Below are 16,459 nucleotides of genomic sequence, written 5' to 3'. Positions count from 1 at the left end.
GGCAAAAGGTCGCAAAGTTCAAGGGGGCCGAATACTTTCGCAAGGCACTGTAGATTCAATGGTTGTAAAGGTGGGGAGAGGTCTGTCCGTAATAAAGAGATGCTCTGCATTTTTGACACCACACTCCACAAAACAAGTCCTACAGGGTCTAGTTTTATCTTTATTATTATCCAGTCATATGGTCAAGTGCTGCAAAGAAAGACCTAGTTAAGCTGCAGCTGGCCCAGAACATAATCTTTTAGTAAATTAACTTATATCGGAATTCTACAAACATATACTTTTTTTCTCCAAATTACTCGAAATAAGAGACTTCAAAAGTTTAATGTTCCATTTTATCTTTATTATTATCCAGTCATATGGTCAAGTGCTGCAAAGAAATACCTAGTTAAGCTGCAGTTGGCCCAGAACATAATATTTTAGTAAATTAACTTATATCGGAATTCTACAAACATATACTTTTTTTCTCCAAATTACTCGAAATAAGAGACTTCAAAAGTTTAATGTTCCATTTATATTACATTAACACAGGTGAACCGAACACCTTGCTGTACATAAAATGATTGATTATTACCATATTCATGTTTGACATATGATCTGCTTCTCCAATGGAATAATACCCAGCCACTGTCAGGATGAATAATCCACACAGGGTGAACTTTGTTTTTGAGAGCATCTAAATCTGGCAAAAATCTATGTACGGTTTGACACAATGCCTTTTCACACCTCCAGTATGCCTGTATGTGTGTGTGAGAGAGAAAGAGAGAGAAAGAAAGAGGGGGAGAGAGAGAGAGAGAGAGAGAGTGCCACGCCCTGACCTTGGAGAGCCTTTTTATTTCTCTATTTGGATAGGTCGGGGTGTGATTTGGGTGGGCATTTTAGTTTTTCTATTTCTTTGTTGGCCGGGTATGGTTCCCAATCAGATGCAGCTGTCTATCGTTGTCTCTGACAGAGAGCGAGAGAGAAAGAGAGAGAGAGAGAGAGCCACAGAAACAGAATGAGAGAGAGAGAGCCACAGAAACAGAATGAGAGGGAGAGAGCCACAGAAACAGAATGAGAGAGAGAGAGACACAGAAACAGAATGAGAGAGATAGAGCCACAGAAACAGAATGAGAGAGAGAGACACAGAAACAGAATGAGAGAGATAGAGCCACAGAAACAGAATGAGAGAGAGAGAGCCACAGAAACAGAATGAGAGAGAGAGCCACAGAAACAGAATGAGAGGGAGGGAGCCACAGAAACAGAATGAGAGAGAGAGAGCCACAGAAACAGAATGAGAGGGAGGGAGCCACAGAAACAGAATGAGAGAGAGAGAGCCACAGAAACAGAATGAGAGAGAGCCACAGAAACAGAATGAGAGAGAGAGCGCCACAGAAACAGAATGAGAGAGAAAGAGCCACAGAAACAGAATGAGAGAGAAAGAGCCACAGAAACAGAATGAGAGATACTTGAAATTGGATTGAAATTGAATTGAATTGAGAAAGAGAGAGACACAGAAACAGAGAGAGAGTGAGAGAGACAGCAATAGAGAGAGAGAAACACACACTAGGAGACACAGAGAGAGAAATGTGCATAACACGTCATGACAATGAAGCAAATTTACATTGAAATTGAATTGAGAGTGTCCTCAGTTTCTGTGCATGGCAGATCTGATTCTAAAATCACCACAGAAAGGAAGGAAGGAAGGAAGGAAGGAAGGAAGGAAGGAAGGAAGGAAGGAAGGAAGGAAGGAAGGAAGGAAGGAAGGAAGGAAGGAAGGAAGGAAGGAAGGAAGGAAGGAAGGAAGGAAGGAAGGAAGGAAGGAAGGAAGGAAGGAAGGAAGGAAGGAAGGAAGGAAGGAATATCTGGGGAATAAAGATAATATTTATTATTCCAGATTCCAAAATAGAACATTATATTTGTAGCTTTACTGGCTGTATCAAGTCTTATTGTTACGCAAATAGACACAACACACACACCCAAACCGCTTCACAGTATAATTAGTGGCAGGTGTATAGGTGATGATGTGGATAATAATCCAGGAATACTGAGCTCACTTACACAAACAAGCATACTCACTGACTCACCCACCTGCCTTTCTGACCCATATAAAATGTGTGCTTTCTCTCTATAGCTGCGCCCCCTCCTCATTCGACTCTCCCTCTCATCTCCACTCCTACGCTGCTCAATCTCAGCGTCACTTACATGCTCTTCTCTTCTATACAACCACCTCTCTCTGCCTGATCCACCTGCCTGTCCCCAGGCAACTATACTCATCCCTCTCTCTCGGCCTCTTTATCTCTCTCTCTCTCTTCTCTATCCGTCTCTCGCTCCCTCTTTCTAAATATATCCCTCTCTCTCCACTGTCTCTCTCCACTATCTCCCTCTATTTATAGACTTACCTCTCCATTTCTCTCTCTCTCTAGCTCTCTCGCCATCTCTCCCTCCCTCTTTTCCTCTCTCTCTCACTCCCGTACACATCTGACACACTTTCTCTATTTCTGCCTCCACTCCTCTCAGCAACCACATTAGTAACCAGTACAGGGAACACCGTGCGAGAGCGACAGAAGTACTGTTACGAACTCCAGAAATGGCCCCAAAAAGAGAACCATCTATTAAGAAGACTCCATCGCCTGTGGCCCAGCAGCCCAGACTAGGGCCTCCTTTCCCTTGCCTCTCCTCAGCTAACCCTGCCCAGCCAAGGTCAGCTCCTGAACAGAAACCCAGGATGCTGCGACCCTCTGATTCTCCATTTGACCCCAGCACCATGGAGGTGAGTGGAGGTGCCTCCCACAGCACCCAACTCTGTGTGTGTGTGTGACAGCAATGACAGAGCTTATGTGGAACGCAATCCTAAAATCTAGATCAGTGGATGTCTCTTTACAAAATGTATCGATACAGTGCTGAATAACTACTATGACTAATAGGGCACGCTGAAAATAGCCCAATGCTCCCATGCCATAATAGACTGGAAAGTAGGCAGAGCGATAGTCTGTTTCTTGAGACGCAAGCATTCAATCCATTTTGAAATATGCAGTTTACTACTATTGTTTTGTCCTGGGAAAATGTTCAAGGCACAAAGCATCTCAAATTATGTTTCTCTTATGTTTCTCAATAGCATGATGTGCTTACAAAGCGGACTCCACAAATCCTCTTCCAAATAATCTTCCTATTGTCTTATGCGAGACTAATAGGAACCAAACTACCAGTATCATTCTGGGATAAAGATGAGTTGAGAACTAGGGCACTGCTATAGAAGCTGTCTGTGACTTACCTCCTCTGGGAGGGAGTGTGCTTATTTCTCTCCAGGAGATACTCAGATATAGGGGGGGGGGGGGGGGGGGGGGGGGGGGTTAGTGAAAGGAGATTAAATAAACTTGTTTTCTTTCCTTTATAAAAATGTTCGATCAGAAATGTAAAATCACAGAGACATCACAAGTGGTAGACCTATATTTGTGTTTCATCCACATTAGGCCTGTCACTGTTATGAAACATCCATAGCTTTGCTCTCATCCATGCTTTGTGTGTTACTTTGCAATAGAATTAATGGTCTGCTGCATGTCTGTGTTGCGAGAGTTTATAAAGGGGTCAATATACCCATAGACTGTAAACACTCCTTGGCACTTTGTCCTCATTGATCAGAGGACTAGACAGGTTGTGGCCTAGTCAATGAGCTAGTCTCCGAACCTAAGGAATCCAACACCATTTCTAGAACAGGCCAAAGTGAAACATACATTCAGAGTATAATGTAGCTAGGCCTAGGACAGTTTCAAAATGTTTTACCACGGATAAAAGAGGAAATTAGAAGGGCTAGTTATATATATAATAATGCTCCTGAGTGGCGCAGCGGTCTAAATCTCTGCATCTCAGTGCAAGAGCACTACAGCCCCTGGTTCGAATCCAGGCTGTATCACATCCGGCCGTGATTGGGAGTCCCATAGGGCTGCGCCCAATTGACCAGGCGTCGCCAGGGTCGGCTGTCATTGTAAATAAGAATTTGTTCTTCACTGACTTCCCTAGTTAAATAAAGGTTGAATTAAAAAATATATCTTTGGTTTTACTATGGAAAAGGGCCAGGGCAGGGGCCACTCCTACCCTGGCACGGCCCCTGGTTATGCGCACTGCGCAGATGCAGCAGAGGAGCTATGACAAGCAAGTAAACACTGCTGGGGCTGTGCTAGTACTAGTAGGGCTTTTCCTTGCTGTCGACCCCTCACATTCTTCCAGCTCCCGACGTCTTCGACAACACTCCAACAGCCACAGATATGGTGGGTTCTTCAATAACCTGTATTAACTAACTAGCCATCCACTCGACATCCTATTCTATTTCGGGAATTGTAGCTATGTCGAATTAGCTGTACGTAAACCTGACTAGCTAACCTTAGCCAGTTTCATTGAGCAGAACCAATTAGCAAGTTGGCGTTTTGTCGAAGCTAGTTAGCCAACTGGCTAACGTTAGTTGCTTACTCGCCAGTTTAGCAACCCTAGCTTATTGATATAAAGTGGCATACCAGTAGCTAAATCTCAATACAATTTGCCATTGTCTCCAAATGTCACCCAGATGTTAGTATTTCTCACTGACTAGTAACGTTAGCTAGCTAGTTCCTAGATAAGGGTGTGATAGAAAGTTGTCTGCCTAGCTAGCTAGCCACAGGTCTTTCGCAACAGGATTTTACAATATAGTAGCTAGCTAACTTTTTATCTTTCTTTGAACAGTCTGACTTCTCAGAAGATCAAATCATGGGTGAGTTACACATTTTGCTAACTAGATTAGCTAGCTAGCTAGCTAATTTTCCCAAACTTGACCAACTATTGCATGTTGCCATCAACTCAGACAAAAGCCACTTATTTTTCTTTCTTGCTCGTCTTACTTTGTCTTTACTGGCTATCACCTGCTTTATGCCTTGTCTGTCATTCCTCCTATAGTAGCAAAGTTACCACTCTTTCCCTACTGCTTGTTCTTTCCAGATTGAGTTTAACCTGGATCAAATACACGGTGAGTTATCGGCGAATGACCCTAAAATGTGTCCCCTGAGTCTTGGACCGTAATCTAACCGTGTTTAAGGCATGTTGTTGGTCTGATACGGTTGCAGTCACACCATGGATATTACGTAACAAGGTGTCACTGGTATATTTTAATGACAGACTGAGTCTTACCTGTTATTTTAGCCCATTGTGTCATGTCTGTTTCCTGTTTTTTTTTACTGTCAGTAGAAAGTCTGTTTTTATACCTAGTTTCATCGGCGTTAGCTCAGATCCAGTATACAAGGTAGGCTCCTGGTGTGTTTGTTAGTGCATTTCTATAGACAGGAAATGCACCTTGTGCATACCATAGGTCGTCACTCCACGTTCTGTGTTTGCATCAATCTGCATACATTCCCAATTGTCCCGTTCCCATGTACCATAAAAGTTTGCATGCTATCTTACTAGCTTGTCATCTCCCCTGGAGTGTTCCCTTTCCTTTTTTGGAGTTAGACACAGACTAGTAGATGAGTCTTCTCCACTCCCTGGCTTGTTTAATCATGGTTGACAATACAGGCAAACTCTGTCCCTCGCTCCTCCATGACCTAATATGGTGTTGGGAAATGGAACTCAGCGGGCCATGGGGGAAGAGGGAGGCACATTCCTGAGAACAGGAAAAATTACAACAGACCACTGCTGTGTTTGCCTGTAGTTCTGAAGGGATATCCCATACTCTGCAGGCCAGGGTTGCGGTCAATTACACTTCAATTCAGTCAATTTGGGAAGTATATGGACACTTAATTTAAATGTACTTCCTTTTCAGTTTATTTCCTGATTTCACAGAATTGAACAGGAATTGGCCCCTAGTCTGATAAGTGGTCCTAGAACCGAGAGACCACCACCAAGCGCTTACATAATTTCTCCTTCTAGGCCTTTTAGTTGCTTATGGGCCCTTTCTAGTTAGTTCGGCCAGCTTCTTTATAAGACTTTGCTACTACTAATCAACTTGTTTGTTTTAAGGAAATGTTCAGCTGAATAGTAAAAAAATGAAACCAAATGGACTGATCTCAATAACCTATGGTTGAGATGCTTTGGCATTGTCATTGCTTCTAACACTGTCTGCTACGGATTTAGTGTTTTCTGTGTCCTACACTAATACTCAGTAGAAACCTGCATGCCTCCTTGGAAGGCTTCGATAACATCTCCCGACCTTATATTACGCAGACCTATTTAAGGTCATCAAATATTCAGATGGAAGTAAATGCACAAAAGAGATTAGGACATTTGAGAACTTACTGGTGCGAAGACTCAAGTGTTGGTTACATAGGAATTCATATCAGATTTTTTTCCCCCCCTTGTTGATATTTGAGTCTACAGTGTTAGCTTAATTAGGCACATTTACAAAGCTCATGATAGTTAGTGTAGGCAGTAGCAGATGAGCCTCTTGTGGCTGTTTAGTTTGACTTGTTTGTCATTACTTGTTAATGTGGATGCGGACTAGGCTAATTCCCTTAGTGAACTGGGTGTTGTGCCATTAAAGGGGGAACCGTTGTCTACAGTGGATAATTTCCCCCAGCCTTGCTTAGGTAATAACACCTGAGCAGAATGACTTCTTCCCCCGTCTACGCTGCTGGCCTCAATTAACCCAAACAGCCCTCGTTATCCAGGGTAGAGTCTGATAGGCGCCTTCGTGTAAAATGAGCTGGCTTCTGTCGAAATCACACGGAGAGACCCCGTCAATGGCGCAAAATTTGCGCGCGAGAGTAGCCAGCGTCAATTCACATACACTGCGAAGCCAACGGAATTGTCATGAAAATCCACAATAAACAGTTGTATTCGTTTGCTATGTAGCCCCTGGGAGGTATTATTGTGAGTTCCTTTTGACTCCCCTTAGATGTCGTACGCAAGCCGCCGTACCTATGCTGAAGTCTTGTTGCTTTGCTAGCTTTTTGGTATTTTATTAGGGTCCCCATTAGCTGTTGCAAAAGCAGCAGCTACTCTTCCTGGGGTCCACATGAAACATAATACAGAATGACGTAATACATAACATCATTAGACAAGAACAGCTCAAGGACAGAACTACATACATTTTTAAAAAGGCACACGTAGCCTACATATCAATGCATACACACAAACTATCTAGGTCAAATAGGGGAGAGGCGTTGTGCTGCGAGGTGTTGCTTTACCTGTTTTTTGAAACCAGGTTTGCTGTTTATTTGAGCAATATGAGATGGAAGGAAGTTCCATGCAATAAGGGCTCTATATAATACTGTACGTTTTCTTGAATTTGTTCTGGATTTGAGGAAAAGACCCCTGGTGGCATGTCTGGCGGGTGTGTGTGTCAGAGCTGTGTGTAAGTTGACTATGCAAACAACTTATGGATTTTCAACACAAATGTTTCTTATTAAAAGAAGTGATGCAGTCAGTCTCTCCTCAACGCGTAGTCAAGAGAGACTGACATGCATACTATTAATATCAGCCCTCTGATTACAATTAAGAGCAAAACATGCCGCTCTGTTCTGGGCCAGCTGCAGCTTAACTAGGTCTTTCCTTGCAGCACTGGACCACACGACTAGACAATAATCAAGATTAGACAAAACTAGAGCCTGCAGAACTTGCTTTTTGGAGTGTGGTGTCAAAAAAGCAGTGTGTCTTTTTTTCTTATGGCTAGACCTCTCCCCATCTTTATAACCGTTGAATTTATATGTTTTATCATGACAGTTTACAATCTAAAGTAACGGCAAGTCATTTAGTCTCCTCAACTTGTTCAACAGCCACACCATTCATTACCTTATTCAGCTGAGGTTAAGAACTTATGGAATGATTTGTACCAAGTATTTTTGGCAGCATGAGTGAAGGAGGCTTTGTTGTGAAATAGGAAGCCGATTCTATAATTAATTTTGGATTGGAGATGCTTAATGTGAATTTGGAAGGAGAGATTAGTCTAACCAGACACCTAGGTATTTGTAGTTGTCCACCTAATATAAGTCAGAACCGTCCAGAGTAATGTTGCTAGTCTGGCGGGAGGGTGCATGCAGCAATCGGTTGAAGAGCATGCATTTTAGTTTTACTAGCATTTAAAAGCAGTTGGAGGCCACGGAAGGAGTGTTGTATGGCTTTGAAGCTCATTTGGAGGTTTGTTAGCACAGTGTCCAAAGAAGGGCCAATGTACACAGAATGGTGTCTGTGTAGAGGTGGATCAGAGACTCACCAGCAGCAAGAGCAACATCATTGATGTATACAGAGAAGAGAGTCAGCCTGAGAATTGAACCCTGTGGCACCCCCATAGAGACTGCCAGAGGTCCGGACAACAGGCCCTCCAATTTGACACACTGAACTCTGTCGGAGAAGTAGTTGGTGACCCAGGCGAGGCAGTAATTTGAGAAGCCGAGGCTGTTGAGTCTGCCGATAAGAATGTGGTGATTGACAGTCGAAAGCCTTGGCCAGGTCGACGAAGACTGTTGCACAGTACTATCTTTTATCGATGGCGGTTATGATATTGTTTAGGACCTTGAGCGTGGCTGAGGCACCCATGACCAGCTCGTAAACCAGATTGCATAGTGGAGAAGGTACGGTGGGATTCAAAATGGTCGGTGATCTGTTTTAACTTGGCTTTTGAAGATTTTGGCAGGGCAGGATGGATATAGGTCTATAACAATTTGGGTCTAGAGTGTCCCCCTTTGAAGCGGGGGATGACCGTGGCAGTTTTCCAATCTTTGGGGATCTCAGATCTCAAAGAGAGGTTGAATAGGCTAGTAATAGGGGTTGCAACAATTGCGACGGATCATTTTAGAAAGAGAGGGTCTAGATTGTCTAGCCCAGCTGATTTGTAGGGATCCAGATTTTGCATCTCTTTTAGAACATCAGCTGTCTGGATTTGGGTGAAGGAGAAGTGGGGAGGGGGCTTGGGCACATTGCTGCAGGGGGTGCTGAGATGTTGGTAGGGGTAGCCAGGTGGAAAGCATGGCCAGCTGTAGAAAAATGCTTGTTGAAATGATCGATTATCGTAGATTTATTGGTGGTGACAATGTGTCCTATCCTCAGTGCAGTGGGCGGCTGGGAGGAGGTGCTCTTATTCTCCATGGACTTTAGTGTCCCAAAACTTTTTGGATTTAGTGCTACAGGATGCAAATTTCTGTTTTGAAAAGCTAGCCTTAGCTTTCCTAACTGACTGAGTATATTGGTTCCTGACTTCCCTCAAAAGTTGCATATCGCGGGGGATGTTTGATGCTAATGAAGAACACCACAGGATGTTTTTGTGCTGTTCAAGGGAAGTCAAGTCTGGGATGAACCAAGGGTTATATCTGTTCTTACTTCAAAATTTTTTGGACGGGGCATGCTTTTTTAAGATGGTGAGGAAAGCACTTTTAAAGAGCAACCAGGCATCCTTTTCTGACGGGATGAGGTCAATATCCTTCCAGGATACCCGGGCCAGGTCGATTATAAAGGCCTGCTCATTGAAGTGTTTTAGGGAGGGTTTGACAGTGATGAGGGGTGGTCGTTTGCCCGCGACCCATTACGCATGCAGGAAATGTGGCAATGATCGCTGGGATCCTGGTTGAAGACAGCAGAGGTGTATTTAGAGGGCAAGTTGGTCAGGAGAATATCTAAGAGTGGGCCCATGGTTACGAATTTAGGGTTGTACCTTGTAGGTTCCTTGATCATTTGTGTAAGATTGAGGGCATTTAGCTTAGATTGTAGGAAGGCCGGGGTTATAAGCATGTCCCAGTTTAGGTCACCTAACAGTACAAACTCTGAATTGATTGCCCCCCCACCCCCATTGATCTTCACATATGGTGTCCAGGGCACAGCTGGGGGCTGAAGGGGGTCTAACATGTGGCAACGGTGAGAGGCTTGTTTCTGGAATGGTGGATTTTTAGAAGTAGAAGCTTGAATTGTTCGGGCACAGACCTGGATAGTATGACAGAACTCTGCAGGCTATCTCTGCAGTAGATTGGAACTCCGCCCGCTTTGGCATTTCTATCTTGTCGGAAAATGTTATAGTTAGGGATAGAAATTTCAGGATTTTTGGTGGCCTTCCTAAGCCAGGATTCAGACACGGCTAGGACATCCGGGTTGGCGGCGTGTGCTATAGCAGTGAGTAAAACAAACATGGACACCCATGCTTTGTTTAATGCCAGTGGCAGGTCATTGGTAAAAATAGAAGAGTAGAGGGTCTAGAGAGCTGCCCTGCGCTACACCACACTTTACATGTTTGACATTAGAGACGCTTCCATTAAAGAAAACCCTTTGAGTTCTATTAGATAGATGGCTCTGAATCCACAATATGGCAGAGGTTGAAAAGCCATAGCACAACATCACAAGGATGTTGTAGCTAATTAACCTGACTTGTAAACAACCAAGTCTCATTCTTCTACAAACAGTGACATTATTCTCTCTTGAAATCGGAGTCCTTGGGTTTTGTTTAGGCTATAAGCCTGTGACACAAAGCTGCGTTTAAAAATAAAAAAAAACAATGTAGCCTATTTGACTGATGAACCTTAGCTTGCAGGCAAATACATTTTAAACTACATCTTTAGTCTACTTAGCATAGGGAAGATCATAACAATTCCTATTCTGCACACAACCCACACAATTTCTTCTTATTAAATAGACTTGCTTTCTAGGTTGACGCTTGCAGTCCATCTATTTTCTCTCATTAACTCGTATGCATTCTATTTCCAGTGTGAGCACGCTCGTTCATTCGCTTTAAAAAAGCTTTTTGTTTGAATTGGGCTTTAGCACCAACTACAGTGGAGTGGGTAGCCTATGTGCCACTGTGTTGATCCCGCTGGTCAGGTGAAGGGAGACCATGATTCGTTCATTAATGGAATAAGCTGATGTTAAACCATGCCAAGTTCACTAACCTGTTATTCTGGCTAAAACTACCTGAAGTAATACACGCATTATCAGTTGTTATCATATTGATTGGTGTCTTTTTTTCTCTGGCCTCTGTCTTTACATATCCAACCTCTCTTGCATTTCCAACTTGTTCACCGTCTTCCCGTCTTGAAATGTTTTTCCATCCATCTCCTCCTAACCATTTAACATCCCTCTCCCAAACCCACTCCTCCTCTCCTCACACTCAACCATATCTCCCTCCCTCCTTCTAGAGTTTAAGGAGGCTTTCCTCCTCTTCGACAGAACTGGCGATGGGAAGATCAGTTACAGTCAGTGCGGCGACGTCATGCGGGCGTTGGGCCAGAACCCCGTCAATGCAGAGGTCCTCAAGGTCCTGGGCAACCCCAAGGCTGAGGGTGAGGGTGAGATACAATAGAATACTGTATACTAGTATTCTATTTCATTCTGTGCCCTAAACATATCTCTCTATCAGAACTTGTTTGGACCAGGGTTCTTTGAATTTTCACAATCGAAGGTGTTATCCGATGCCAAAATGATCTTAACCGCCTTTGACCTAGCGATCACTCTTGTGCAGAAAGGGTTGTAATGGTTAGACCCCTGTGTTCATTCATATCATCAATTAATTCATTTCCTCCACTTCTACTTCAGAGATGAACCACAAGATGCTTGACTTTGAGCAGTTCCTGCCCATGCTGCAGGCCATCGCTAAGAATAAGGACCAGGGCTCCTTTGAGGATTTCGTTGAGGGACTGCGAGTCTTTGATAAGGAGGGCAACGGCACCGTAATGGGGGCAGAGCTGCGTCACGTCCTCACCACACTAGGTGGGTTACTGGAGCGTCATTCTTTTACTCTCATCCACATCTGAGGAAAGACATTTCATGTATTTAGTGCAGAATGAAAATCCCTGAGCAAAAGGTCATCTAATTTGGAAGTTGACTCAGAAAATATAAATCCCAAATGTTGCAAAGATATTCTCCGTAATGTGACATTTTTTTATTTTTTTTATCAAAGCACAAACATCAAGCCACACTTCAGATTTCAAGACGTTTACTGATTTTAAAGTGTGTTCTTTTTAAGTTCAACACCAATGAGAACACCCAACTTTTGAACATAACAGTGTTACAGTGTTACATAACAGTATTACTTTACTAATAGATGAGTTTGTCTGTCTATCAGGGGAGAAGATGACGGAGGAGGAGGTCGAGACGCTTCTTGCCGGACACGAGGATGCTAATGGCTGTATTAACTATGAAGGTGAGCGGGAGGGAGGGGAAACGGAGAATGAAAGATGGAGATAGAGGAGACACGGATGTGTTGTTGGGTCTGATTAGGTTAACAATGTGTTGCAAGTACCCCACCACCCTGACACGACTTCTACTTCTAACCACAACACCCTGGTTATGCAATGAGGACCGTGCATGTTTCCTGGGCTACAGTGTGTACAAAATGAAGATATGGATGTTTTGGTGCAAAGGTTTTGTTTATGCAGGGATCAATATTGATAGCGCTATCTTGCAGGTAGCCTTGAGGTTAAGAGCATTGGGCCAGTAACCGAACGGTCGCTGGTTCAAATCCCTGAGCCGACTAGGTGAAAAATCTCTCTGCCCTTGAGCAAGGTACTTAACCCCCATTCCTCTTATAAGTCACTCTGGATAAGGGCATCTGCTAAATGACAAGTGCCCATGTTGATGGCTGAATAAGTGGACACGTTTGTTTTTCTATAACTTTACCGTTGAAGCAGGTGGCTGAAGAATTGGACTGAGGCGGTGAAAGTGCCAGCGATTACGATCTCCTGTGTCACTGCACAGCGATGCAGCTCTGCAACGTTTTGTATACAGTAACTGTTTGGTGATGGGAGAACCAGATTGTGAATACAAAAACGGAATTGGTAACATGCTGTGTAACTGTTCTTCCTCCACAGCGTTTGTGCGTACCATCATGTCTGGCTGAGCGCCGGTATGAGCAGGGCACCAGAGGGTATACTGTAGAGCCTACTTGAACAACGGGCTTCTTCTCAGGCTCTCCTGCTTTTAGGCATCCCTGCAAAACATACACACAAAAGCTGTTATTTGCCTTGTAAACCCATTGTACATCTTGCAGTGGGATAGCCTGGTGAGAGAGAGCCCTGTTGTAGGGCAGTTTGGACTGGAGGTTTTGACTCGTTGGTAGACTCCCTGTTCTCTCCTGCTACCCCCTGTGTCTCTCCTACCCTGAGCCTGGCTGCTACAGCAGGCCCCTCTGCATGTCTGGATATCCCCTCTGTCTGAAGGATTAGTGGAATCTCATTTGTATTCCTCACTTCCTCACACCTTTTCCTTCAATGCGTTTTGGAGAAGAGGAGAGTGGAAATACAATTGATATTCACCCTATAGAGGGGTAGTCTATACATGCAGAAGCACTCTAGCAGGAGTGGTTGTTGTACTCCGTGTTGTGTTCAGAGCTGGATAAGCTGGATAATGTAATTGAGCACCTTTTGCAGCAGGTTATTACCCACAATGCAATTTTCTCATTTGGGCCTCATCACATGAATTCCATGCTGCCACAAATAGGCAGTTTGCCTTGGAAGTCTCTCTGTGGAAAGCCCCTACATGAGGAAAGCCCCTACATGAGAATTAACACTAAATTGACCATTTGAATCAATGTGAGCATATCTTATATATTCCCCCAACTCTGACATAATAGACCAGTCACTCCTCCCTTTTTACTAACCCCAGAATTGCAGTGCATTTGCTATTTTTGCTGGCGATCTCTTTTCTCCTTAAGGACTGATTATAGCTGAGTGCTATTGTGATCTCTGGTAGACCTCCCCCCCCCAATCTCTCTCTTCTAATCTTTCCCCCCCTGATCTTTGCCTCATAGAGAAAACAAAGATGGTTTCTCTTCTTTGACGGTCTCTTGGATCCAAGACCAGTCATCCTGGCCAAATCCATCCCCTTTGGCTGACTAGGAGATACTGTAGAGATGATCGCTCAATCTCTGTCCTCCTCCCTCTCCCCCACTTTCCTCTACTCATGGACTTAGAGAAACAAGGGATGCACCTCCTACAACAGCATCCCGTTTATATAAAGTAAACAATGTTGAGGTCGAAGGGTTAATTTTCAAAACAACCAGTATGTTGCTGTATTTGGAGTTGTTTCCCCCCCGCCCTCCCCCAATTAGCTGTGAATTGGGATTCTAATGTTGTTGTTTTTTTCTCTCTTCCTCTTTCTTTACATCACAGAACTCGTCCGGATGGTCATGAGCGGTTGAAGATCGGGAAGAACATTCCTTCCTATTCTTCGTTTTCACCCTGTTTATTTCTGTGACGCATTTCCCCTCCTTTTTGCAACTAGTTTCCAGTCCTGCCCGTTTCTTGTGCAATTTTATTAGTTCTTCACGTCTCTTTTTTTTATTTTTTTCGAAAGTGCCTTTACATGCCCAAGTTAAGACCATTAGCGACCCAAGCTTCTTTAAAAAAAATGTTTTATGCGTCAGCCTGGTCCATTGAATTAAGAATAAGACCAACTTGCATGTAATTAGAAGCTTGTGTGCTGCTGGCGTGACCAGCAATAACATTCCGAGAGAGAGCACTTCATACCAACTGTTTGCACCGTCTTGCCAGTTGCCAACTCTGTCAATGGTATGACAGTGACAGCAATGGAGTGGTCGAGACGGCACAAAAAGGATCTGAGACCAGGCTAATGAAGACTTGCTTTGGCTGGGAATGTCTCCCTTCCTATCGCTGCCAGAGCTATGCAGTTAGTTAACCAATATGTATAAGAAGCCATACAATCATGACGACATAGAAATCCATACGCGGTTCAGTGGATTTTTTTCCTTTTTTCTTCCATTTATTTGTTGCAGCGTTCAAATAAAAAAAATGATTTTCTGAAGAAAAAAGTGTTTTTTTTCTAACAAATTAAAATTGTGAACATGATTTGACAGGGTGAACACCTATGAGTGTTTATTGTACAATAATTGTAGCTCCACAAATGTTTAACTGACTAATTTTGTCTTTTAACTAGTGCTCATAAATGTGTTGCCATCTATTGAGTGGGCACAAGAGGGCAGTGTTGTGTCTGTTGCAAAAAGACCATTCGTACTCAGCACATCCAAGAAATGTCTACTGCATGTTTTGTGAATGACATGTTAGGCGGTAACCATAAACCCACAATGAAACCATAACTAATTTAATGACTACAATTCTAAAAGTCTGCTTTTTATTGAATATTGTCATTATGAGTTTGTACTGTTGAAGGCACTCAATGGGAATAGTTTTCTTCATATTACATGTTTCTATAGTTACGAAGTTCTCTTGTAACCAGTGTAATATTGTTAAGAGCTTTTGTGTATTTTACAACCACTTCAACCTCAACTTTCCTTGGCTCTGACTGAATTTTAAAAAGATAATTATTGCGTTGAGATTGTACTACAGTTAGCTGATCAGTGTCTGATCCTGTATGACAGTGTTCTCGATTGGAACATGAAACTGTATGACAGTGTTCTGGAACATTCCCAGTAGAATCCTGTATGTTATGTTGCTTAGTGTGCCAAGACCGATTCCTCTGGCTTCCTGACCTTTTCCTTATTCCCCTCACAACCAGTCAACTATTTCCTCTCATTAGGTACCAAGAGATCTATCGGTGTGTGTGCGTGCAAAAGGTAAGGTATCATGGCACAGGGGTGAATAGGTTGTCCACTAATTACTGAGCGTATGTGCACAGGCCTGTGTTTGTGTTGGATGTAAGTCAAGTGTATTGATTATTTTAAACCTGCAATTTGTGAGCGTGTGATCCTCGTGGCTCTGCATTCGACAGGGGAACCTCTAATGGCCTGCAACCTGCCTCAAAACCTCTCCACCAATTAATTTTACACTGGAATCTATCTGCCAGGACTACTGGAGAGAGCAAGCGAGGGGGCTGAGCACACACACACACTTTCTGTATTTTACTCACACACACATGCACACTCCCTTGCACACACGCAAAGATCCCCCACTTGTTCCCACAGGCAACAGATTCACCAAAGCCCTTTAAATCCAGAAGGCCTCTCTCCTTTAATTAAAGGTTTCCCTCTGCTCTCTGCCAATACTACAGGTACTGTAGTATTCAAGAACCAATCAAGGAGGAGGAGACATCGTCCTCTGGATGGCTAAATATTTCAACAGTGAAATTACAATAAAAAGGAGAGGGCAAAGATTACCTTCAAGCATAAATTAGTTCAACCTCGCATTTGAAAATACTGGGAAAAAACGTTTATCTGTCTAAATGGGATACATATCACTGGAGAATCCCAGAGATAAATGTCTCAATTAGCCTAGTAATTACCAGACTGATTACCACTGCGTGGCGAACATGTATGTGAACTTGTGAGATCAGGCTGCTTGCGAGGCTGTCTCAATGCCAATAATAGTTATAGCTAAGCTAGGATGATTATTGAAAAATTAAGATGATAATGGAAGGTTTATCATTCAGCCAAATTGATTTTTGGACTCAATTGGTATAGCACAGCTCTTGCACCACCAGGGTCGTAGGGTCTGATTCCTATTGGCGCAACACATGACTGTAAATCGCTTTGGATAAAAGCATAGGCTAAATATATACACACAATTAAATCATTTAGAGAGTAACAATGACCGTTTGTGGTAAATTCTCCATGCATATAATTAATGTATATGTT

General features: G+C 43.2%; 1 protein-coding gene across 4 annotated transcripts; it reads left to right on the top strand.

Moving 5' to 3' along the window:
- Positions 1-4,029: 4,029 nt before the first annotated feature.
- On the top strand, positions 4,030-14,680 carry LOC110491955 (myosin light polypeptide 6). 4 transcript variants are annotated; one of them, XM_090202769.1, is made up of 7 exons: positions 4,030-4,244; positions 4,693-4,720; positions 4,945-4,972; positions 11,052-11,195; positions 11,449-11,622; positions 11,978-12,055; positions 14,022-14,680. In XM_090202769.1, the coding sequence occupies exons 4-7, from the start codon at positions 11,126-11,128 to the stop codon at positions 14,048-14,050; spliced, it is 351 nt and encodes a 116-aa protein (XP_090058895.1). In that variant the 5' UTR covers positions 4,030-4,244; positions 4,693-4,720; positions 4,945-4,972; positions 11,052-11,125; the 3' UTR covers positions 14,051-14,680. The 4 variants fall into 4 exon arrangements, with proteins under 4 accessions (XP_090058895.1, XP_021421527.1, XP_021421526.1 ...); XM_090202768.1 differs by having other exon boundaries at positions 4,095-4,244; positions 11,052-11,201; XM_021565852.3 differs by lacking the exon at positions 4,945-4,972 and having other exon boundaries at positions 4,054-4,244.
- Positions 14,681-16,459: the final 1,779 nt, after the last annotated feature.

Source organism: Oncorhynchus mykiss, chromosome 16 (assembly GCF_057628025.1).
Source record: "Oncorhynchus mykiss isolate SJ-2025 chromosome 16, ASM5762802v1, whole genome shotgun sequence".
Lineage (NCBI taxonomy): Eukaryota > Metazoa > Chordata > Actinopteri > Salmoniformes > Salmonidae > Oncorhynchus > Oncorhynchus mykiss.
The sequence above is the reverse complement of the archived record's forward strand: the minus strand, read 5'-3'. Positions and strand labels throughout refer to the sequence as shown.

What these genes read in the sequence shown, in the direction of transcription:
- LOC110491955 (XM_021565851.3), top strand. An exon ending in TCACGTCCTCACCACACTAG is followed by an intron (nt 11,623 to 11,977) that starts GTGGGTTACTGG and finishes TCTGTCTATCAG; the next exon opens with GGGAGAAGATGACGGAGGAG. An exon ending in TGGCTGTATTAACTATGAAG is followed by an intron (nt 12,056 to 14,021) that starts GTGAGCGGGAGG and finishes TTTACATCACAG; the next exon opens with AACTCGTCCGGATGGTCATG.